We start from the raw sequence: 26584 nt of genomic DNA, 5'->3' as shown, positions 1-26584 counted from the left end.
TCAGTAGCACAAATGATCCATTGGAATTTGTGCAAAAATTATAATATTAAAACGGCAACAAACTGGTGGGAACATCAGCCTGAAAAAGTCACCGAAAATCAGATGGTCAAGATCTTGTGGGATTTCCGTATACAAACGGACAAAATACACCAGACATCACACTGGTTGAGAAAAATAAGGTCACAATCATAGACATCGCAATATCAGGTGATAGCAGGGTCAACGAGAAGGAACATGAAAAAATCGCAAAATACCACGACTTAAAAATCGAAATTCAACGATTATGGCACAAACCAACAGTGGTAATTCCAGTGGTAATTGGCACACTGGGTGCTATTCCAAAAGCACTGGAATTACATTTAAAACAGTTAAAAATTGACAAAATCACCATCAGTCAAATGCAAAAAGCCTCACTGCTTGGATCTGCACGCATTGGAATTTGTGCAAAAATTTTAATATTAAAACAGCATCAAACATGAAAAAATCGCAAGATACCAGGACTTAAAAATCGAAATTCAACGACTATGGCACAAACCAGCAGTGGTAATTCCAGTGGTAATTGGCACACTGGGTGCTATACCAAAAGCACTGGAATTACATTTAAAACAGTTAAAAATTGACAAAATCACCATCAGTCAAATGCAAAAAGCCGCACTGCTTGGATCTGCACGCATATTACGAAAATACGTTACGACGTCCTAGGCCCCTGGGTGGGGCCCGACTAGTAGCCAATGCCAAATCCGGCAAAACAACTGGCCGCTGTGATACAATTGTATAATAATAAAACAATTATAAAAAATTACAAAAATACAGCAACTTTCAGATTCAAGTTCAAAGTTTACGTAAAAATAAATTTGTTGTCATACCAGTCTTCATTAGAACCCTCAATGTGATACCTAATAGGAACCTGATTGTTTATAAAAAACCAAAAAACATTCTGCCTGGTATTATTCTTTGACATTATTGTCAGGAACAAAAAATCAGGAAGCAAGGCAGTTCAAATGACTATAAATTTATTGCGTATTAATACCCACTACAAGAATCTGAACTACTAACATTAGATCTCTCCTACAATTACCTTAATAATTCTTAGATTCTTGGTTAGGATTTGAATTATTAAGTTTCCGTCAGTTTTAAGACTGTAATCTGACTGTAGATTACTCATACATACAGAAAATGGAACCACACTAAACTCAAATTGGTTGAAAAGTAAAACTTTAATGACAATAGGGAAATTAAATTAATAAACTTCCAAACAGCATCACATATTAAGTATCTTTTTCGGGAATTTCCATGTTACACACGATCATTTAGGTCTATGCAACTTAATTTTTAGTTATATTTTAGTTATATGATTGTGTGTTATATGATTACTATGCAAAAAAAAACCTGGAAAATATATATTTATAGAATATTGTTTAGGAGTCACACTGAATGCACAACAGCTTTCTGAAGTGCGCTGCCATATGAAAAAAAGGTACTGATAAAACGGAAACCAATTCAAGAAACGGCTAAAAATGCAGGTTACAATTTCATATAGCACTGAGCGAAGAGGAAACTGAAGCATATTTTTCCACGTTCCTCTTCAACAAGATTTCCAATTGAGCAAGCGTATTTGAGGTACCAATCGCGACTTGAAGCATCTTCCCATTTAAATCCAGTGCCTAAGAGAAGACAAAGACGCACCATAGGTCTGGAGGGCTGGATGTGTTCCTTTGAAGGCCATAAGGAGTGATCCTGCCTCGGCCGCAAAGCCTTTTTCCTGCAGTTGTTTCGCTATTTCGATCGCATCCCAGCGCCCTTCCTCTTGACTGGTGAGCATATAGTTAACAAGGTGAGAATAATAAACGGTGGGAATGCATTTCACTACTAATTTCTCATCCAGGATCAAAGAAAGAAATTCCGAGTCACAGTTGGAATCATCAACCTGGACAAAAAAAAGAAAACATACAGCTAACATTATTATTTTTTTGAAAAATATGAATATAAAGTTGTACATTTGAATCACAGGTGGAATGATAAGCCACTCAAGTTTCCCTACTTCTCTTTCACCATCACTGCCTTTCCTCCTCTGTTGGGTAAGAATCCATCCTATATATTCTGAAAGTGCCGGGTCAGATGTAGCCTACGCCAGTCAACTGGATAAAAGTTGATAATTAGAGAAATGTACCTTACTTTGTTCCCCAGTAGGAAGCATGGAGGGTAGAGCCATTTACAAAATTAAGTTTGGGGGTATTTTCAATCATTTATAAAATGGATAAAATGAGTGTGAACACACATCATGAGAGATTGTACAGAATAAGTTAGTGTAAAGGAGAGCAGGTAAAAATTAATAAACACCTGTGTTCCTTCTGCAGCAGCTGCCAAAAAAGCGAACACATTTCTAGGCTGCATAAACTGAAGGATAGAATCAAGATCCCGTGAAGTGTTAGTACCACTTTATAAGGCCACACTTGGGATATTTGCATTCAGTTTTGGTCACCATTATGTAAAAGAGATGTGGAGACTCTAGAAAGAGTGCAGAGAAGATCAACAAAGATTATTAGGGGTCTGGAGGCTAAAACATACGAAGAACGGTTGCAGGAACTGGGTATGTCTAGTTTAATGAAAAGAAGGACTAGGGGAGACATGATAGCAGTCTTCCAATATCTCAGGGGCTGCCACAAAGAAAAGGGAGTCAAACTATTCTCCAAGGCACCTGAGGGCAGAACAAGAAGCAATGGGTGGAAACTAATCAAGGAGAGAAGCAACCTAGAACTAAGGAGAACTTTCCTGACAATTAGAACAATTAATCAGTGGAACAACTTGCCTCCAGAAGTTGTGAATGCTCCAACGCTGGAAGTTTTAAATTAGATACTGGATAACCATTTGCCTAAAGTGGTGTAGGGTTTCCTGCCTAAGCAGGGGGTTGGACTAGAAGACCTCCGAGATCCCTTTCAACTCTTATTATTCTGTTATTCATTTGAATGGAAGCCTCTACTTCAGGGGTATCAAACTTGCATCAACACGTCGTCACATGATGTATCGTGACTTTTTCTCCTGTGCTAAACCAGGGGGGGGCGGCGTGGCCATTGTGTAAGGCATCTGGCCTCTGGGACACGAGTTTGACACCCCTGTTCTACTTGATCATGGTACTTTCTACTATGGAAGTTTTGAACTAATGCTCTGAATGTAATCTGAGCAACTTTCTATGATATCCACTAGCTATTATGCTGGTAAGAAAATATGCAAGCTTCTCTGCTGGATGTTATGAATTTATACAAACCACAGTTTCATATGATTGCACACAACTTTCGAGATCCATGCATATTTACTAGATAGCAAGTATTGTTCCTCATGTACCCTGGCATCAGGAATAATCTCTTTTCATTCAGATTTTGAGCTGTTGTACTACCAGAATGGCTCATTAAGTTGAATCCCACAATCAACTCTTCACCTTTAGATTGCGGTGGTAAAACTGGCTTCCAACTGATGCAGAGGCTTTGAGAGCAAGAACAGCAGGCTTGAGTGATTTGCAAATTGCAGATCATATTAAAAACAAGATGGCCGTGTTCCAATATAAGCAATCTATATACTTCATTTCAAAAGCACTTTTGCAGAAAGTTAAGCTGTTTTAATAGCACAAAAAGCCTTCAAGTTTCAAATCCAGATTTTTTAAAAAACCCTAATAAATAGGCAATTAAAGTACTCTAAGTGCTATATACAAATTGCCTGTTCCACAAATGCAATTCCGGAACATTAAATTCTAAGTATATGAGTGCACTGAGTAAGACAAATGATATTTGCCCAGTTTGTTTATGGTGTTTGAGAAATAAAAAAGACAACGAATTGTTGTTTCTCAACATGTTGATACTGCTGAAATGTAACAGCTTCCACAAAAGGAAAAAAAAAAGAGCCAATAGCAACCAAAATAATCTGCACCCTCCATGGCTGGAAAAAAAAAAGAGAAAGTTTCAGTTGACCAAAATGGACTAAGGAAAAGGACAAAGGGTTTTAAAAAATCATAGATTTTATTAAAAAAATTGAGTTTTAAGGCAATCAATGTGTAAAAATGGAGAATGGATTTCACAGCTTGCATTAATTATGCTATAAAAACTCCTCAGTGGGTAGAGTAGCTATTGCAAGGCATTTTCTCCTGAAATGCCTTTCAAGGGTGCGTAATTATCCGACAACTGGTTTTACTCAGATCAATATCAAAGCACAGCGAAAAGAAAGGTTATGATTTAAGACCAGTTTGGACAAAATATGCAATCTCTTATCTCCTTCCCAAATTGGAGTCAAGTGTGGCAGCTATTAAGGCCACAACAGAACACAAATCGAGTATTTCTTTCATTTTTACTTCTTTGAGCACTTTGTTAACTCATTTTATCTCTCATCTGTTAACACCCCACAGTGGATTAGGAGGGAATATAATGGAAATCAAAGAAGGTAGCATACATAATCTCACTTCCTGCTCTAAACCACAGTTTTGGGGATATATCTGAAGGAAACCGCCACTGATTTGGAGAAGGAAGCAAAGTGCTAGCAATATTTAATTATGACTGCTTTGTTGCAAAGAAACAGTCTGCTTCTGCTTTTAATTGTGCTACTGCTTTGCTTTATTCTCCCCATCTATATTTAAAGAACGTAGGAATTAATCCACTGCTACACTAATTTTCTTTCCATTAAAACATAATGTTAAGTGGAGGTCAACAATTCTCAACTTTGTGCCATAAAGTCAGAAAAATTCTGTGCTGACGTTCATTTGAAGAAAACTTTCTCTAATGGGTTTTTGATATATGGGTGAATCTCCAAACGTATCATTTTATTCTCCGAGTATTGTCTTTGCGGTTTGGCAAAAATGGCTGGCCACGCTTTCAGACCTCTCTAAGCGGTTTACAGAGTCAGCATATTGCCCCCAACAACAATCCAGGTCCTCATTTTACCCACCTCGGACGGATGGAAGGCTGAGTCAACCCTGAGCCGGTGAGATTTGAACAGCCGAACTGCAGTCAGCTGAAGTAGCCTGCAGTGCTGCATTTAACCACTGCGCTACCTCGGCTCTACACATACATGGAAACCAAAGGATCATGTATAAATGTTTATTGGCAGGGAAAGCATGGGAACATTCTCCGGGACAGGCTTAGCGCGAGTTTTAGTATTTAGGGCTCTTTGAAATAGAAGTAGAGTGGGAGCCATTATGAGTTCATTTCACAGGGTGGGCGTTGCTATAGAGTGGGCAAACTTCCAGCCTCTATACAAGTGGATTGTTTAATTGATGGGACTGGAGCAGGCCAACTCTGTTAGGTCAAACCAGCTGGGCATGCGGACTGTGGGATTCTTAAAGTTAAAGTTGCCAAGTTTGAAAAAAACTGGGTTAATCTTTCTCTTTTGTTGAATATTCTTTTTGGATGGTTGTTTTTAACTTCAAGGTGAGCTCCCCCCCAAAAAAGTAAATATGCCCCCCCCAAAACAGCAAGAGAAGCGAACAAACTTCTTCCTATGTGTTCAACACATTGCAAATTAATAATCTGATTATGTCTAAACTGAAATGACATCAAATGCTGCTACTGTTTTTTGTTTTTTTTTAGGATTTTAAAGGCTGATGGCTAGATTTCCCCCATCTCGGTAGTCCAATAAATCCAGAGGTGGGAGAAATGTTGCTCACTAAGTTGGAGCAAAAAGACAGATTTTTTTTTTACCTTTAGGTCATTTGGATGACAGATTTATATACACAAGATTTTAAAAATCGCAGCAGAAAACAGTGAAAACCAGAAGGTACAGGAGACCCATGAAAAGTGAGTGGTTAGCGATAAGGATGCACAGGCGTCAATGTTTTTTTTTTTAGCAATAAATACCCATTTGCTTTGTCTAATTAAGGAAGAAAAGTTTTTGCAAAGTGACCCCCAGGTTTAAGCAAGGAGACAAATTGAAGCAGATGCAGACCAAGCGCAGGAGAGACACAGCCGCTAATGACCTTAGGTGAATGCTGGAATTGTAGCATAAGGCATATGTTTACGGAGAATGCCACTGGGCAAGAAAAAATACATGGGATATTTTAGGCATTTATTAATTTAACCAATTTAATGTTAAAATAGCCACAGGACAGTAACTGTTTCTGAAATGTAAACACAAAGCTCGTTATAGAAAAAATCAAACAAATCGCCAAAGAAGAAAATAGAAAATAGCTTTTGGGTCATACTCAAGGGGAAGGAAACAAGTTACATACTGGAACTGTGCAATTCCTACTTGAGCATATTAGCTTGCAACAAACATATCAAATGCATGAAACACCCATTTTCATTTCGGCAACATTCTGCGCCAAGGTGGCGCAGTGGTTAAATGCAGCACTGCAGGCTACTTCAGCTGACTGCAGTTCTGCAGTTCGGCTGTTCAAATCTCACCGGCTCTGGGTTGACTCAGCCTTCCATCCTTCCGAGGTGGGTAAAATGAGGACCCGGATTGTTGTTGGGGGCAATATGCTGACTCTATAAACCGCTTAGAGGGCTGAAAGCCCTATGAAGCGGTATATAAGTCTAACTGCTATTGCTATTGCTTAAAATGTTCTACTTTAACAATTTATCTGAAAAACAACCAAACTTACCAAACAATCTTTCGAACTCTGGCAATTAATAAGTAGTGCTATATATATAAACAGACCACTAAGAACAATGCTAAAGGTAAAGGTTTTGTCGCACATATGTGCTAGTCGTTCCCGACTCTAAGGGTGGTGCTCACTTCCGTTTCAAAGCCAAAGAGCCATTACTATCCGTAGACATCTCATGTGGCTGGCATGACTAAACGCTGAAGGCGCATGGAACACTGTTACCTTCCCACCAAAGGTGGCTCCTATTATTCTACTTGCATTTTTACATGCTTTCGAACTGTTACGTTGGCAGAAGCTGGGCCAAGTAATGGGAGCTCACTCCGTTAGTCAGCGCTATGGATTCGAACCGCTGAACTGCCGACCTTCTGATCGACAAGCTCAGAATCTTAGCCACTGAGCCACTATGCCCCTTTAAGAACAATGTTAGATTAAGACAAAATATTTCTTACACCAAATTTACAGAAAGCGTCAATGTATTTATGAACTTCAGAGAGAATAACAAAGAATAAGCCCAGCCTCCTTTCATAGCAAGCTTTGCCCTTCTTGTAAAGAGCCGAGGTGGCACAGTGGTTAGGGTGCAGTACTGCAGGCCACTTCAGCTGACTGTTATCTGCAGTTCAGCGGTTCAAATCTCACCGGCTCAAGGTTGACTCAGCCTTCCATCCTTCCGAGGTGGGTGAAATGAGGACCTGGATTGTTGGGGGCGATATGCTGACTCTGTAAACCGCTTAGAGAGGGCTGAAAGCCCTATGAAGCGGTATATAAGTCTAACTGCTATTGCTATTGCTATCCACTCAATAGGATCATGAAGTTACTGCTTTCAGCCCTCTTGCAAGAAAGGATTGCTCTTGCAGATCTATAAGGAATCTTTACTGTAATCAGATCCTTTTCTCTGTTAAAAATGCAAGCTAAGGAATGAAAATTAGTTTATCTACGTATGTTTGTTGTGCCAAACACATGATAGAAAATGTTTGAAAGCTAGTTAAAAAAAGGATGTATCAGAGTAACATGAAAAATTTGGGAATCATGTTGACTAATAGTCACATAGCAGGACAGTCTGTTTCTGTCTTTATTTCATTGAGTAATGGACCCAGGATGTTACTGAAGCTATGAAGAGGCACTGATGAAGTGCACAATGTCAGCTGAGATAATGCATTTTTAAGTCAGTGAAGCTTTCAGTTCAACAGGTGTTTCCCCATCCAAATACACATTAGAATTCATGAGTTTGAAATTGCTTATACAATGCAAAACAGGCAAAATTAATATGTGAAAATGAATCTATATGAGTACATTGCCTTCAACAGGAATACCATCAAATTTGTGGAGTACATGCTACAATTTCAGTATTTCAATCTTGATTTCTTTTTGAGTTTACCACAATAATCCCTTCCTGAGCATGAAAATAAATAATCGTAACTTATGACCAATCTTATTGATTCGACAAATAAAAGTTACCAAAAGCCTGATAAAATCCACAACTGATAAAAGTAATCAATGGATATTGATTATTTGTCAGTGAAATGCTGTCAAATGTTTTGTTAATGTTTTAAATACATGGAATTTTATAGTAGTTTTATAAAAAAATATATTTATACATTATCAATGTTTGACAGGCATTTTTTTTTCTAAAACGTATTTTTTTGATAAAATATATTTCTTTGATAACAACATTTTTGGCTGGGGTCCCTGGTGATGAGCTGAGGCTTACGAGTTCACATGTTAAAAGTGCAATTTGGAAGCCAGAAACTAAATATTATTAATCTTCAACACAACCTAGAATTATAAACAAAACTCAAAACTTAAAACAAATCTCAGCAGAACTTTGTTGTTCTCTTGTTTGAGACAAGACTCCATTCAAACTAAATGCTATAGCCCCGTGATGGCGAACCTATGGCTTCACCGTGCATGCACGCGCGCCTCCTGCTGGCCATCTGGTTGTTGGGTCTCTGCTGTGCATGCGCGGGGCTGAAGTGCATGCATGTTCAGGGGGTGCGTGTGGGGGGCACATGCATGTATGTGGGGGTGTCCATGGATAGCAATAGCAGTTAGACTTATATACCGCTTCATAGGGTTTTCAGCCCTCTCTAAGCGGTTTACAGAGTCAGCATATCGCCCCCAACAACAATCCGGGTCCTCATTTTACCCACCTCGGAAGGATGGAAGGCTGAGTCAACCCTGAGCCGGTGAGATTTGAACAGCCGAGCTGAAGTAGCCTGCAGTGCTGCATTTAACCACTGCGCCACCTTGGCTCTCGTGCGTGCATGCACTGGGTGCATGCCTGGAGAGCAACACTTTTTGGCGGTTCAGGTGTGCACACGCTTTGGGCATTCGGTCCGGAAAAGGTTAGCCATCACTGCTATAGCCTGATGCCACTGGCAAACCTAATATTCTTTCCATTATTTATACTCGAGATTCATTGTCAAAGATGAACCAGTTATCTCTGATCACGGAAATTTACAGAAACAGTAATCTGGAGGTGGATAATGCAGCAAATACAAGGTTACTGCAATTTCAGAAAAAGCTAGGGGAAAAAGCCAGGCTTTTTACTGCAGGCAGAAGCAGCTGAAATTCTGGTTTCAGCACTCCCCGCAACCATTATCTCTTTAAATGTAAACATCCATAAAGCTGTCAGTATTAGACAACAAATGGCTAAATAATACATCTGATCAGCAAGCGGAGCGCTGCATTTCCTCTTGCATATCTGTGGTTGTGATCCTGGCTAGGAAAATCAATAGGCTCTGATTTTGCTTTCCAGCTGCTGGTTATGATTCTCGGGTGTAACATAAGCAAAAGGAGAAAGCTTTAGGAAACAAAAAAGCCATGCTTAAGCGGAAAAACGGAAAAACTCAAAAAAACTTTGCCTGGCGACAGCATCTATTATTCAAGCGCCACATAATGTAGCTTAAACGAGGCAGGAACTGAATTGTAAGAAAATGGTTAACACCTGAACAGGAAACCAAAAAAAAAGAAGCCTCAAAAGAAGAAAACGAAAAATATTACCCAATGAGATTCTTGAAATGTTATGAGCGGCTAAGTTTATGCCAATTATTTAAGTAGTATAAGAATGTTGATGCATTCATTTCTCGCCATAGACATGGAGCATCAGCTTAGTCCTTCAGCCAGGCAACCAATTTTATTCTTTTCCTTGGCTCTGCGTTTTTAAAAGGGAAAGAGAACAAAATCCCTCTCCCTCTTCCTGGCGCAACTTGAGAATGGGGAATGTATAAAGCAGTAACCCATAAAAGAATTATGGAACCTGGCTTCTCTGTTGACTTTGCTTGTCAGAAGGTTGCAAATAGATGATCCTGTGACCCCAAGATACTGTACCCGTCATGAGTCAGTTACCAAGCAGCTAAGTTTTAATCACGTGACCATGCTGCAACAGTCATAAGTGTGAAAAACTAATTGTAAGTCACTTTTTTCAGCGCTGTTGTAACTTTGAGTGGTCATTAAACGAACTGTTGTAAGTTGAGGACTACATGGACCACTGTGCTTTGTGAATCATCCCTTTCAAATATTTTGCTCAGCCTCTAACAACGATTTTTGTAGTAAAATTTAATAAGATTTCTGCTAATCGGGTGCTACTAACTCATCAAGATATCTAAAACCATATCTAACATGCTTTCCCGAAAATAAGACAAGGTCTTATTTTCTTTTGACCTCCAAAATAAGCACTTGGCCTTATTTTCAGAGAGGTCTTATTATTTTTGAGGTGCAGGAGGCGGTGAGTGTGGTCACCTCACACACTGTGCAATATTGCTGCTGTGTTGCAATATTTTTGGGGACGGCTTATTTTAGCGCATGTGCTCAAAAGCCCGATTGGGCTTATTATTGGGAGGTCTTATTTTCAGGGAAACAGGGTGCTATGCTCAATATATTCCGGTCTACACAGAATTGATGACAAATGGATTGTCTAAGCCATCCCAGGTATAACGCACTTTGTTATTTTGATGACCAAATGGCTGAAGAGATAATGCAAAATAAAATAATTGGAAGAAACAATTATTAGTCTTAACCATCTTGAGCATATAAAAATGAACTCTTAGTCAGTCATCAGGGGTACCCAAATCCTGGGCCACGGCCTATTCAGGATTGGGATGTGTGAGAGGCAGACCAGGGCATGTGGCACATGGCTCCACTCACACAAGTGCACAGCTCCACTCGCATGAGGGGCAGGCATGTGGTCAGGGCTGCTGCTCACATGAGTGGAGCTGCGCATGTGTTTATCGGCCTTATCTAAATGACCTGAAACAAAGAATAGCTTTCTTCAGAGCCAGATTTAACCTTCTTCCTTCAGCACTCCTCCAGGGCAGGTATAAGAGAACACCTATAGCAGAACGCGTTTGTACATGTGGTATAGGAGAAGTGGAAGATAATTCACATGTTCTATTACACTGTGAGCTACACAGAGCTTGTAGGTCTGCACATATTCTCCCCTTATTAGAGAGATTGCCAGGGAGGGCAGACCATTTTTATCTAGGCTTCCTCCTCCAGGACACTAACCCGGTTACCACGTCTGCGGTGGCAAAGTTCTGTGCCGCTGCAATGTCCATAAGAAAAAAAATTGGCTACAAAAGTATAGTTGTCATCTGATACCAATTATCTGTACATACCTCTAACAATCTTTGGACCATTATATTATTATCCACTTTTAATGTCAATGCTTTTTAATTATATTTTAATGTTAGTATTTTTTGATATCGTGTAAAAACTAACGTGTATTGCTGGTCTTTGACCATAATAAAGTTTTTACTTATTTATTGCTTATCGTCCTGCTGTTTGCGTGGCCCTGTTCTCCTCATACCCAAACACACACACACACACACAGACACAGCTGGACCACAGCTGAGCCACAAAAGTTGGGGATCAGTATTCTATACAGTTGTATAGATTATAGGCATAAAAGCTTTGGAAAGGCATAATAGCTGTATTACACTCAAGAGGCCTAGCTTCCTACATAATGACACGTTAACTAATTTATTGCTTCCAATGGGGAAGAAAGGCTAATTCAATTACCTTAGCAATTGCTGTTATCTGTTCCAGAGCCATGGAGTGTAGATCTTGGTCTCTGCTTTCCAGAAGTAGCTTCAGGGAGGGCAGCAGAAGAGATTCCTTCAGGAGCAGCAAACACAGGCTTTTTATGCACTGAAAACAGATAGAAAACCTTGGTGTAAGAAGTCAGCTGGAAGGACCCAACTTGCACTCTCCTCGGAAAATCCTTTTATCAAGTCCAAAACGGAAACCTGATTCCTTTTAAAGCAAGCAAGCAGGTTTAGGTTTAGTAGATTTATATGCCGCCCTTCTCCCAAGGACTCAGGGCGGCGTACCACATTAAAAGAAACACATAATACAAAAGTTTAAAAAAAATTAAATGGAATATCTCAAACCCAATTAAAATTGACAATGACATTTTTTTTAAAAAAAAATTAAAATTAAAATCAACAGTGATCAATAATTTATTTTGTTTTGTTCAGGCCAGGCCAGCTTGCTGGAAAAGCCAACTTTTTAGGGCGCGTCGGAAGGACCGGAGGTTGGGGAATCATACGAAGCTCCGGGGGCAGCTCATTCCAGAGGGAAGGCGCTCCCACAGAGAAGGCTCTCCCCCTGGGGGTGGCTAGCCAGCACTGTCTGGCCGACGGCACCCTGAGGAGGTCAACTCTGTGGGATCACACTGGATGATGGGAGGCTACCGGTGGCAGTAGGTTGTCTCGTAGGTACCTCTGGTGAAATTTCAGCCTCTCAGGAAACGTAAAGACTGAATGGAGCAAAAGACTGAATTGTTCCAGTGATTTGAAAATTCATTTTATGAGAACTGCATGGAGAAGAATTAAAATATACACATTTTGAAGAGATGCCCTAGAGAAGACCATCAGTTGTCACCTATGGCTACTGCTGATAAAGGTTTGTAGTTTGTAGTTTTATTAGAATTTGTAGGCCGCCCTTTTCCCTGAGGGGACTCAGGGCGGCTCACATAAAACTAGGAAGGGGGGGATACAGACAACAAAATAGAGACATATACTAAAATAGTAAGCAACATACATTCATCGTTCGGGAGGGGTAACTATCCTTATCCCCAGGCCTGACGGGCGAGCCAGTTCTTCAGGGCTGTGCGGAAGGCTTGGACGGTGGAGAGGGTACGAATCTCCACAGGGAGCTCGTTCCAAAGGGCCGGGGCTACTGCTGAGAAGGCCCTCCTCCTTGTGGTTGCCAGCCGACACTGGCTGGCCGATGGGATACGGAGGAGGCCTAATCTATGAGATCTTATTGGTCGCAGGGATGTAATTGGCAGAAGGCGGTCTCTCAAGTATCCAGATCCACTGCCATGTAGGGCTTTATGGGTGATTAGTAGCACCTTGAAGCGCATCCGGAGATCGACAGGTAGCCAGCGCAGCTCGCGGAGGATAGGTGTTATGCGGGTGAACCGAGGTGCACCCGCGATCACTCGCGCGACTGCGTTCTGCACTAGCTGAAGTCGCCGGATGCTCTTCAAGGGCAGCCCCATGTAGAGCACATTGCAGTATTCCAGCCTGGAGATCACAAGGGCCCGAGTGACTGTTGTGAGGTGGAGGAAAGAGTTTCAGGAACCAAGTTCTGTGTTGTGTCCCTACCTTATTTTATCCCTACACATTCGCTGAACAATCAATGCTCAAAAAGTTCCAGGAAATGAAGCTGCATGTAAGTTGTAGCCATCCACCCATCCAATGTAAGAGCCGAGGTGGCGCAGTGGTTAGGGTGCAGTACTGCAGGCCACTTCAGCTGACTGTTATCTGCAGTTCAGCGGTTCAAATCTCACCGGCTCAAGGTTGACTCAGCCTTCCATCCTTCCGAGGAGGTTAAATGAGGACCCAGACTGTGGGGGCGATATGCTGACTCTGTAAACCGCTTAGAGAGGGCTGAAAGCCCTATGAAGCGGTATATAAATCTAACTGCTATTGCTAATGTAGAGATGGGTTGCTGCAGGTTCATCCTGCATCGGGTGAATAAGTAGGGGCAGCGGCTGGAAGCTCTGACCACCTGCCCGGACCCTTCTGTGCATGATCGTGTGAGTGCGGGTGTGTGCAAACCGGTAGTAAAATAAATTGCAATCCACCACTGATCCAATGGTACTCTCTTTCACACACAGATACATGCAAAATATGAGGCACAACTGAGCCAAATCTCAGTTGTACCAAATTTGCACCAAGTTTCAACAATACAAAACAGACTTTCATTGCAGAACATTTTCGTATATTCAGTTTAGTAAAACTTCCTTTAAACAGCAATATCCAATTCTGCCTGTAGTCACTTAGTACAATACTGTCTGAACATCTTCATAGTTTCAAATGATGTTTTCTTATCCTATTAGATAAGATTGGCATTAATTATTTATCAGGAACATCCCCCCAAATCACCACCTCTGGAAATTGGTCATACAGAACAGAAAATATTTGAAAAATTAGTTCAATTTTAGTTTAGAACTAACAGAAGCTTTCAGGAGAGTAGGGAAGCTAAAAAGCATCCAAATATCCATAACTGGAGTGTGACTGTAGCATAACCGATAAATTTTATTTTATTTAAGAAATTGATTTGCTGCCTATCTCACTATCCAAAACAACTTTAGGTGGCTTACAAGAAATCCAACAAGCATACCTGTTTATTGGTTGATTGGCAGACTTCCAAATAGATACTGGGCACTATAAAATGGAATTAGTTTCTTATCCAAACTCAAATCAACATATATGCTAATTAGTCTATATAACTGTTAACAACAGGATAACAGCTTGCTCTAGGAAGCATGTTTCCACCATTAAAAGCAAGCTGGTTTAACGGAACATGTAGATAAGTTGCCATGTTCAAATCTTTTTTTTTTTGAATTAAAGGTTCAACAGAAGTTGTATGGCTGATGTACCTTAGAAGTTGGCTAGTGCAGTTCTATATATCTTTATCTTTTCTTTCTCGCTCCTAGTCTCTAGGAATAAAAATGTCATTTCGACTTCTTTGGAAAGATGTTTTATAGTTCTGCCAAGCCTCTTATAATTCAGCTTCTTCACTTAAGGTTTTGATGGGTTTGCAGATATAAAATGCTACTGGCACTATAAAACTGCTGCTTCACCCAACTGTTAAACCTAAGAGCCATCAACTATTATTTTTTTTGCAAGCCTTGTACACATAGCAATAAATTGTGCTTTCTAGATGCACGAAAAATGTGCAGAAATATATGATCAGTATTTCATAGTGTGCTCTACAAGCCTTTTGTTATCGTTTACCAGAAATAAGCCTCTAATACAAAATTGTAAGAGATGATAGAAAGTTCAATATTTCTAATTTTACTACCTCGTCCACAATTCCTTTAATTTATTGGTTCTTTTTTCTCATGCAATCACTCAAACAATAGTATAAATCAGTTTAAATAGTTAATACAATCACAAACACCATCTTTAACTTCAACCACAGCCAACTGTGACTCCTTAATGTGCTGTTTGAATATTGAACAGCTGTTATTTCTGGTTAGCAATAGCTGAAATTCAAGAGTAATGGCAATCCTGGCATTGTAGGATAATGCTTAAGATGTTGGATCAGGATCAGGAGAGCGCCAGATCCACGCCCATCCTCAGGCCAAAAAACTCACTAACCATTTACTTTCAATCCAACAAAACTGCACGGGGTTGAAGTTTTAGGAGAAAAATGGAGAAGGAAATACCACATTCTCTACTTTTGAGTTCCTGCAGAAAAAATGGGATGACGATAATGACAACCGCACCAATCTTATTGGGTTTGAAGCTTTACTGCAATGTTTTGTTACGTACAATATCACATTCGTAAATATTTGTTATACTGGTAATTCTCCACAATCTTAAGATTCACAGCAACGTACAATAATAATTTAAAGACCAAAATACAATAAGCTGATGAAATAAATAGGAAATGTACAATTATAGAAAAACATTAATGCTAACCCCCAAATAAGTGATATTAGCTTTCAAAAGTCATGCATTCAAAAATGCCAGGACTGCTGTTTTTTAATTATTATATATTGTTTTAATTTGTGTATATTATACATAATATACACAAATTAAAACAATATATAATAAAACCACTTGTTGATAGGGTATATAAATAAATTGATTTAACATATTAAAAACAAATACATTTCCTTAAAAAAAGAAAGGTTAGAGATAGAAGAATAATTATCTAATGTAGCTAGAAAGTATGTCCAGAAGGGGTTATACCAGTGATTTTTTAAAGGCAACCAACACAACACTCTCCTCTATCACTTACTTCTTAGACTCAGCTACTCACTGCCTCCACTCAAAGTGCCAGGAAAGGGATGTATCTTAAATCTTATCTGTTCTGACCCCACTCGTCCCACACCAAGATACACTCCGAGCCAGAGATAAGTAACGGCATTTAATTAACAGACAGACAGGTCCTTGGCAGCAAACATATATATATAATGGCTGTGTGTGTGTATGTTCCATCATAACTCTGGAACGCCTCGAGCAATTTCAACCAAACTTGGTACACAGATGACTTACTCTCTGGAAACAAATACTCTGGGTATAAGGCACCCCCCAAACCCCTTGGAGTGTGTGTTCTGTTAAGATACAGCCTGTTGTGCCTTCAAATGGCTTCTACTGTACTGCCATAAAATGGCTTCTACTGTACAGCACAGTGGAGTTGCCATGGTAACGGCTTCACTGTACTCCACAAGGGGACTTCCTCTGGTAAGGGGGGAAAACCCAACATTAGAAATTACGTTTGGGCTGGACAATTTCCCCCTATAGATAAATACCTAGCCAATGCCGGGTTATCGGCTAGTTACATATATTAACGAGTTTATTGTCCATGTAAACTGGGTCACGTCTAACAAGGACTCTAGTCAGGTAGACTTACCTCTGCAGAGAGCTTCTGCTTTGTCTCGTATAAAGAGCGGCAGATCGCCAGAATCTCATCTCCCACACTTTTCTTTTGCTCCTGTAGGCACTTCGTAAGCATCATTGTTCCCAGTTTAACCCAAAGATTATTACTTGAACATGTTCTAAAATAAAAGGAAAAGAAGTTTTCTTGTGAGCAGTAAAAGCAATCCGATCTCTATTGTGCGTTATCTACCTACATGTACTTTCAAAAAGTGAATTTTTGACAACATTTATTGAATGCGAATGCTTTGTGTAACTTTTACAATAAACGCCGATGAACTGCTTTTAAAGTGCATGTAGTCCGTGACTTTTTAGAAACAAATATGCAAAAAAAAAAAAAAAAAAAGATTAACAGAACAAATTATTTTAATTAAAAAAACAACAACTTGTGGCCAAGAGAGACGGAACTTTATTAGGAGCAAGCTGCTTCTTAGGGTAGACAGAATAAGCATATGTCATGAAGGTTGATATGTGTTTTCTGTAATATTAAATAAAATGTGATAATAGAATAAAAACTGAGATCAGAAGCAAATAAGATTTGAGACTTAATTTTTTTTTAAAAAAATCAGATAAATATTTGTTAATCATTTAAAAGTTAGTAATAAGAGAGGCATGGTGGCTTAGTGGCTTAATGACGCCGGAGATGATCCAGTGGTTTGAGCCCAAGTATCATCATGGTCACCATCATCGTCATGATGACAGGGGGGGGGTTCCACCACAAATGCGCAAACGACAAAAGCGCGCCTGACTAAACCGCGGTGACAAAACCGCGCTGACGAATGAGCGCTGTAACCCTAACCCTAAACCAAACCCTAAACCAAACCCTAAACCTTACCTTAACTTAAATCGCGCATCTGTCGGCGCGCTTTTGTCGGCACGTTTTTGACGTTCGCGCATTTGTCGAGTCACGCAGGGGGAGCTCCTGCCATTTGCCTTAGCTTCTGTCCATCCTACAGTTTGAGAGCATGTTCTATGCAAGAAGCAAATAGCACTTAGACTTATAAACCACTTCACAGTGCTTGACAGCCTTCTCTAAACGGTTTTACAGAGTCAGCATATTGTCCCCAACAATCTTGGTCCTCATTTTACCAACCTTGGAAGGATGGGTCAACCTTGAGCCGCTCAGAATCGAAGCTCCTGGAATGAGCAATGAGCTAATCTGCAGTACTGTATTCTAATCACTGTGCCACCAGTGATAGATGGGCACCACTTAAGTGGGGAGATGAACTGGTGCTCCGTGCAGGCAGTTAGATTCCTGATGGTTGTGAATTTGGCTGGTTGTGGCGCCCACTTGTGAGTCAGTTATGGGAAGGGAGAAGGCCTTTGGGTGACACTGCGGTAAGAGCCAACTCATCTTTCTCTCTGGTGTAAAACCAGCTCGTTCTCCTGTGGTGCATTTCGTGCAGTGCATGTGTTCTATAACAGGTCTTGGTCAACGGTATTGAGTTTAGGTACAATTATCGCACTTGATATATCTGTATACTGTGGCATACGGATATACCACAGGTACTGTCCATTATAGTAAAATTCAGAAGGTAAAAATGTAATAATACTCATAAATTATAAATTTGCCACGACTAGCTTTACCCACCAATGCTCTCCTCAAAAATAAATTAATGTAAGAATCCATACAATTTATCTATTCTATAGAGTTAAAGCTTAACATTTTGTTCATTTTCTGCCTCTCACATTCCACATCCATTTGTCTATAGATCCACCTAGGGATCTATAGGGCTTTGAATTTCAGACATGTGACTATTATTGGAAATTAAGAATGAAGTTGCAATTTTTCTTCTGGATCAAGATTAATGGAGTGATGAAGAGGGAGAATCATAGGTGGCATTAAACATTCTTATTTTTTCTCTTTAATTGGATTGTGAACTATTAATTAATAAACTAAAACAGCTTACATTAGGAAAATGCTATTCTAATTATTTGAAAAGGACTAATTTTAATACAAGCACCTAACTTATTAAAGCTATGAAATACATAAGAAGTTGCGACATTCACCATCTTTTTTTATGCTTCAGGAAAGCCTATGGATGCTGTGACTAATGAATGCATCATATGGAAACAAAGTATTTCTCCTTGTCAGAAATGAGTTATTCATGTAAAACTATGCAAATGTACACGACTGGGTGCATTCTAGTCAAGGATGATGTCTTTGATAAAGTGACAGTTTTTCTTTGAAAAAATCCAGAGGTCATCTGGAATGTGACAACTCAAATAAAGAGACCAGATAAAATAGTTGAATACATAACTGAATTAACATTGTGGAATGGCAAGTCTCCATTCTGGCAAATCAGTTCAGTGAGAAAACACATTATGCCATAATGGGGATAGACATTTTTTTTTTAGACATTTATTACGATTTATAGGCTGCCCTTCTCCCTGAGGGGACTCAGGGCGGCTTACAATCACGGGAGGGGGGTGCAATAATACAGAACAAACAGTGAGTAAACAAAATAAATTATAAAACACCAACTTGCATTCAACAGTCAAGCAACACTCGGGCGGGTAATTTAAAAAACTTATCCCCAGGCCTGCTGGGAGAGCCAGGTCTTAAGGGCTGTGCGGAAGGTCTGGATGGTGGTGAGGGTACGAATCTCAACGGGGAGATCGTTCCACAGGGTCGGAGCTGCAACAGAAAAGGCTCTCCTCCGTGTAGTCGCCAGTCGGCATTGACTGGCGGATGGAATCCGGAGGAGGCCCAATCTGTGCGATCTTATCGGTCGAAGGGAGGTAATCGGCAGAAGGCGGTCTCTCAAGTACCCAGATCCACTACCATGGAGTGCTTTAAAGGTGGTCATCAATACCCTGAAGCGCACCCGGAGATCGACAGGTAGCCAGTGCAGCTCGCGGAGGATAGGTGTAATGTGGGCGAACCGCGGTGCGCCCACTATCACTCGCGCGGCTGCATTCTGGACTAACTGTAGTCGCCGGATGCACTTCAAGGGGAACCCCATGTAGAGCCCATTGCAGTATTCCAGCCTAGAGATCACAAGGGCTCGAGTGACTGTTGTGAGAGCCTCCCGGTCCAGGTAGGGCTGTAACTGGCGGACCAGGCGAACCTGGGCAAATGCCCCCCTGGTCACAGCCGACAACTGATGATTAAAAGTCAGCTGTGGATCCAGGAGGACTCCTAGATTACGGACCCTATCTGAGGGGTATAAAATTTGACCCCCCAGCCTGAGTGTTGGAATGTCAGCCAAATTGTTGGGAGGGAAACACAACAGCCACTCGGTCTTGTCCGGGTTGAGTACCAGTTTGTTAGCGCTCATCCAGTCCTTAACGGCCTCAAGACCCCGGTTCATCACGTCCACCGCTTCATTGAGTTGGCACGGGGTGGACAGATACAATTGTGTATCGTCCGCATATTGATGGTATTTAATCCCGTGCCTCCGGATGATCTCGCCCAGCGGTTTCATGTAAATGTTAAATAGTAGGGGGGATAAGACCGAACCCTGCGGCACCCCATATGTTAGGGGCCTCAGGGACGATCTCTGCCCCCGACCAACACCGACTGCGACCTGTCCGAGAGGTAGGAGGAGAACCACTGCAAAACAGTGCCTCCCACCCCCACCTCCCGCAGTCTTCGCAGAAGGATACCATGGTCGATGGTATCGAAAGCCGCTGAGAGGTCAAGGAGAACCAGGATGGACGCATGGCCTCCATCTCTGGCCCTCCAGAGATCATCGGTCAATGCGACCAAAGCGGTTTCAGTGCTGTAACCGGGTCTGAAGCCGGACTGGAAGGGGTCAAGGTAGCTAGCTTCCTCCAAGGCCCGTTGAAGCTGGAAGGCCACCACCTTCTCAACAACCTTCCCAATAAAGGGGAGGTTGGAGACAGGACGATAGTTGTTTAAAATGGCTGGATCCAAGGATGGTTTCTTCAGGAGGGGTCTCACCACCGCCGTCTTAAGTGCGGCGGGGAAGTGCCCCTCCCGAAGAGAGGCGGTCACGACCGCCTGGATCCAGCCATGTGTCACCTCCCTGCTGTTGGCAACCAGCCAGGAGGGACACGGGTCCAAAATACAGGTGGAGGCACTTACAGCTCGAATGGCCTTGTCCACATCCCCAGAGGCAACATCCTGGAACTCAACCCAGAGATGGTTTGCCAAGCAATCCCCCTGTGTCTCGGCTGGATCTACGGCGGTGGAGTCCAAGTCCGAACGAAACCGAGCAACTTTGTCCGCCAAGAATTGGGCATAGTCCTCAGCCCTACCCTGCAAGGGGTCTCCCGCATCCCTCCTATTAAGGAGGGAGCGGGTGATCCTAAACAGGGCGGCTGGGCGTGACTCGGCGGACGCTACCAAGGCGGAGATATGCGTTCTTTTGGCAACTCTTAGTGCCCGGATGTAATCCTTGGTGCAGGTAGTCAAAAGTGCTCGGTTCTCCTCGGACTTATCGGACCTCCACAGGTGCTCTAGGCGTCTCCTCCGGCGCTTCTTCTCCCGGAGCTCCTCGGTGAACCAAGGAGGTCTCCGGGATCCGCTGACCCGGAGGGGCCGTAGTGGCGCAATCCGGTCAAGAGACTCCGACGCCGCCGAATGCCAGGCGGCAACCAGAGTCTCCGCCGAACTGCGGGCGAGAGTGTCGGGAATTACCCCAAGCTCCGTCTGGAACCTCAAAGGGTCCATAAGTCGCCTGGGGCGGAACCACCTGGTCGGTTCCTCCTCCCTACGGATAGTTTGGATAGTTACATAGGGCAGTTTTGGTTTGGTTGATTTGGTTTGGTTTATTGGATTTATATGCTGCCCTTCTCCCAAGGACTCAGGGCGGCATACAACATTAAAAAAAAACCACATATTACAAAAGTTTAAAAAAATAAATAGAATATCCAAAACAAACCCAATTAAGATTAACAATAACATTTAAAAAAAAAATGATTAAAATTAACAATAATCAATAATCTATTTTGTTTTGTTCAGGCCCAGGCTGGCTTGCTGGAAAAGCCAACTTTTTAGGGCGCGTCGGAAGGACTGGAGGTCGGGGATTATACAAAGCTCCGGGGGCAGCTCATTCCAGAGGGAAGGGGCTCCCACAGAGAAGGCTCTCCCCCTGGGGGTCACTAGCCAACACTGTCTGGCTGACGGCACCCTAAGTGGGGTTTGGTTTCCTTTTTTCTTTTTGGCCAAAAATCAACTGAAGAGCCAACATTTCATGACCCAAAATATACTTATACAGTAGAACTTTTTTTTTACTTTTGCCCTGTGGCCCCACCAGTCTGACCCAACAAATTTTCCAGACCATATTTTGATAGGAAAACTGTCTTGAAAATAAATCCAAGGAACAATATAAAACTCCATAGCTCAGGGGAATATTATCAAGCAAAACCAAAACAGTTGTCATTTGTCATTAGAGGAACTCAGATTACAAAAGTTCATTTTCTGAGTTGTCAAGAGACAACTAGTGCTCAGTTTTACATGGCTCAGTGGCTAGAAAGAGAAGAAAACAATTTTATTCTTTACACTTGTAAAGTGCTCTCTCTCCCCCCCCCTTTATTCTTCAATCAATTTACTCAGAATAAATGGATCAAAAAGGAACATACTAGGAGATTTTTAAAGCTAGGCAGATAGGAGTAGTTCTATACTATAACCCTCCCCAATTGCAGCCAGAAATTCTTAGTTTTCTTTTGAAAAGGAAAACAATGAAATTATGGCATAATGGATTGTTTAAAAACACCATAGATCTAAGCATGCTGGATATTTTATCCATATAAAAAATCCATATATAGCCACAAGCCACAGTGATTAGAGTGGAGTCCTGCAGGCTACTTCTGCTGACAGCCAGCTGCTGGCAATTTGGCAGTTCAAATCTCACCAGATTCAAGGCTGACTCAGCCTTCCATCCTTCCAAGGTCGGTAAAATGAGGACCCACATTGTTGGGGGCAATAGGCTGACTCTGTAAACCGCTTAGAGAAGGCTGAAAAAGCACTGTAAAGCGGTATATAAGTCTAAGTGGCAAGTGGGTATATGCATAGCTTAATTTGAAAGGCAAGAGAGGAATCTGATGAAAGAAGAAAATAAATGTAAAAAAACCCCCTATTTCTCAATGCAGCATTTTTCCTACTAAATTCAAATTTTGTTCTCAGGGATTTCTAAGTGTACATCAATGCTTTATAAAGGTCAAATATACACAAAAGTGCACAAAATATATTTCATTTCAGTCTTGGAACAAAGCAGGCCAACTCAGAACATTTCGCTGAAATGTACAGCTTGGATGGACTCCCAACCTAATGGATCAATCTTCCATATTCCATCAGAACAAAATATGTATCAAATATTCTGATTAAAGGAAACATTATAGAAGGACAGCTATGTTAGCCTATGGTAACCAAAAATCAGAAAGATTCTGGTAGCATCCTTTTTTAATTAACAGGCATAAGCTTTCAGTAGTTCCTGCCCACTGCATCAAATGGGCATTCCATAATCCAGGACATTCTATTGTGGATTACAAAATAAATTTTTGGGAAAAAAAGAGATTTTAACAACGTGGTTGAGCAAGAGATTGTACATCCAAAAGTTTTAGGCTATCTCTGAAGGTCTTAACAAATGCAATGTTTTTTAATTGATAAATTTTAACCTGTCTTTCATGCAACCTCCATCTGCACAACCAACCTGTTTTTCTCCTTCCTTCCCCATTCATTTCATCCCATTGCAAATCCTAGCTACTCTATCCAAGCAAGAAATAGGTCATGATAGCTTGTGCCTTTTAAAACACTTTGTTAATTAGAAAAGATGCTTTAAGACTATTAGACTCATTTTGAATGTTGGTTTGTGGTACTAAATAAACCCATTGTGTTAGTTGAGATCTTCAAAGGTAGCCTGACATTTTTTGATATTTAACAATCTCTCACTGAATTCTGTTGTTAACAGTTTTTCCCCCTTTCAAGATGGAATGTCCTGGAAGGCTGAAACACTCTGATATACCCTTTGAGTCAAATTTCATGTTCATTAATCATTTTGTGAAAAGTTTTGGCTAGTTTGTTCTATGTTTGTTCCAGAGGGGCAAATGATGCCAAATATCAGAGGAAGAACATGTGAAGATTCGCTAATCATCTGTGTCAAATTGTTGAGGGGGTGGAGTGCATGATGGGGCTGTTGAAACATAATGTTGGGTACACATGCGGTCTCTGATTCTCATGTTAGTATCCCTGTTCTATTGTTGCTCATGTGAATCTGTATGCAAGTTTAGACCTGCGCCGAGGTGGCGCAGTGGTTAGGGTGCAGTACTGCAGGCCACTTCAGCTGACTGTTATCTGCAGTTCAGCAGTTCTAATCTCACCGGCTCAAGGTTGACTCAGCCTTCCATCCTTCCGAGGTGGGTGAAATGAGGACCCAGATTGTTGTTGGGGGCGATATGCTGACTCTGTAAACCGCTTAGAGAGGGCTGAAAGCCCTATGAAGCGGTATATAAGTCTAACTGCTATTGCTAGTATGTTCTATTTGGTGAAGTGTTCCTTTGAAGTTGGGCTGTATTAGCAATAACAACTGAATACCATTGTCACCTACAGTTCATAGCTTAAGCCACTCAAATGTGTACATGTATATGTATATGTGTACACACACACACATACACACACACATGTGTATGTATAATTTTGAAAAGTCTGCACCATTTTATTAATTTCTATTAATCTTTCAGAAAATATCTATGCATTTTAACTTGAATTTTGTTGGTCAATGATCAATCAATCAATCAATCAATCAATCAATCATCACGAATAGGTTCATGGACTCTATGAGAAAATATATTGTGTTTTTTTGCACTTCAAAAACAGCAAAAAAAGTCTTTCAGAATTGGGGTGGCCTAGAAATACCATCAATCAACCACTCACTCAAAGTGCCAGTTTCTTACCACTTAAAAATAACAAGGGAATTCTACAAACATTTTTTTTTTCTTAACAAATGGAAAGTACACTCAGAATTAACACTAGGAGAAGATCTACTTTAAAATTCCCAAAGGTATTTTTTGGCTTATGTTAAAGTGCAAAAGAAATAACTTACAAATCTGGGCTTTTCATAGGAGGCCAAGCTTGCAGGAGCATCACTAAATGCTGGAATTCTTCGTGTTTCCTGCTATTTTCCAGGAGTTTCATGAAGAGAAAGTACCTTTTTTCTTCATTTTCAATCTCTGTTATTTCCACCTAATAAATTCAGGAAAAGCAGCAGCTCACGATAAATACAAGGTAAGAGTAGATAACATAATTATCCAAATATTAATTGCTTAGACAGTTAAATTGGTGGCATATTAAACAAAAACAAACAAAGAAACAAGAGATATTCTTGTGTTAAATCGGGTTTGTTTATTCCCGTCAAGTCAATGTTTAATCCAGGCAACTGCATGGACTAGTTCCTGTAGTTTTTTTTTGGCAACATATTTTGGAAATGTTTTGCTTTATTTTTTACACATTTTCTTACAAACCCAAATAGGAATATGAAACACATACTTTCACAGTTCAAATATCTCCTGCAAGATCTCCTGGTTTCAGTAACGGATGGAAGCATGAAGGAGGATAGAGCAAAACCACAGGAATAATGGAATTAGCTTGAAGAGATTGGTGACAAGCAGAGAAGCTTAGGGAATCTTTGTATAATGGGGCTTTCTCTAGCTCCCAGGGGGCAACTAAATTCTTGTCTCGTCTTGCTTGGTTTAATAGTCATAAGACTGTTTATCTGCTTCATGCCACCCAAATTCCTGCTCTAGAAGGAATTGGGTAATAGATTCGAGTAATATGCTTCCATGGTACTTAATACTGATTCGGCAGTTCATCTCACTTAAGAGTATCCGTCATTCTTTATTCTCCCATTTCTGCTAGCAGAGATGCTTTTAATTCAAAACGGTTAAGTCTTTTTTTTACTTATCAATCAAATTTATAAAACTGCTCATCTCACCTAAAGTGATCCTGGGCAGTGCATAAATACTTGATGTGAATAGATTTCCCAAGGTATAGAATTCTGCTTTTTTTTAGCATAAGAAATTTTATTCTTAGTACCTAACTTCTCTTAAACAAGTCAGTCAAACTGGAGGCCTACGGGCTGGATACGTGCCATGCAGGCCACGCCCACCCCACCTCTCAGCAAAGGTCGGATAAAATTGTGATATGTCATGATCCGTCATGTGATGCAATCAAGTTTGACACCTATGCCACAAACATGTTGCCCCCTTCTGATAGCAAGCAAGACCATTCCCAGCTTTTGATTTTGAAGGGATTTTATAAGGAAGGTGGGAAGGGGCTTCAGATAAGGGAAGGGCCTTCTATCCTCATCCCTATTAGCAAAGTGATTGCATAGAAAAAAAAATGTGGAAAAGTAAATAAAAATGAAGTCCTTGATCTTTTTATAGTTCTTCCAATTCCATAGTTATTTTTGGATTTGGATTTATTAGAAGCTGAACTTCAATTCATATATAAAAACTCCAACTATTTCCCTTAAAAAAGGTCATATTAATAGAAAGCATGCTACAGGATTTTTTGATTTATGCATAAAAGGTTTTTTTTAAAATCATCAAGTTACATATCAAAATAAAACTCATATATATATAATATAAATTAAGAGAAAAAAGCTGTTAAAAATAGTGAAATCTGACAAGAAAGTTGATAATTAATTCAAAAATAATTTCTTTAAAAAGCTGGAAATATGAATATTATTGTCATGAGAATATGTTATAAACACCTGTACCAAAAAGCAAATAATAAATACTGATTTGTCAGATATTTGATCATTACTGAACATTCTCTGCTATAATTAATACAGGAATACATACACCTTTTCAACAAATGTCTTATAATAATAAATATTATTTATATTTATAAAGATAAATATTTATAATAAATATTCAAACTGAAAAAGGCTAAAATGTTGACACAATGTTATTTCTCATTTACATTTTTTTTCATCTCAATGTAAATTCTGTAATACTTGATACCAGATCTGATTCTAGAGGACTTTGTCCATAATGATACTATTGAAATACTAATTTTGATAAGCACTATCAGCATTTAAAAGAATTATCTTTAAATGAGTTTAGGAAACAGGGCTGCTGAAGCATATGATACAAGGAAGCCAAGCGTTTTCTTTTCTGGAAATTTAAATTAACT

The 26584-nt window shown here is 40.3% G+C and overlaps 1 protein-coding gene across 2 annotated transcripts in view; it reads right to left on the bottom strand.

Annotated features, from left to right (window-relative positions):
- Nucleotides 1-996: 996 nt before the first annotated feature.
- The window catches only part of NBAS (NBAS subunit of NRZ tethering complex), a 191288-nt gene continuing 165700 nt past the window's right edge, over nt 997-26584 (bottom strand). For both annotated transcript variants that reach the window (XM_087716997.1, XM_087716998.1), the window contains 4 exons: nt 24492-24631; nt 16460-16604; nt 11603-11731; nt 997-1927 (listed from right to left, as the gene is read on the bottom strand). In XM_087716997.1, the coding sequence (XP_087573123.1) occupies nt 1652-1927; nt 11603-11731; nt 16460-16604; nt 24492-24631 (690 nt within the window). In that variant the 3' untranslated portion in view covers nt 997-1651. The remainder of the gene's footprint in view (nt 1928-11602; nt 11732-16459; nt 16605-24491; nt 24632-26584) is intronic.

Source organism: Thamnophis sirtalis, unplaced genomic scaffold (assembly GCF_051295495.1).
Source record: "Thamnophis sirtalis isolate CommonGarterSnake01/CBP01778 unplaced genomic scaffold, rThaSir2_p1.2 scaffold_5, whole genome shotgun sequence".
NCBI lineage: Eukaryota > Metazoa > Chordata > Lepidosauria > Squamata > Natricidae > Thamnophis > Thamnophis sirtalis.
This window is presented reverse-complemented; position numbering and strand designations above follow the sequence as displayed.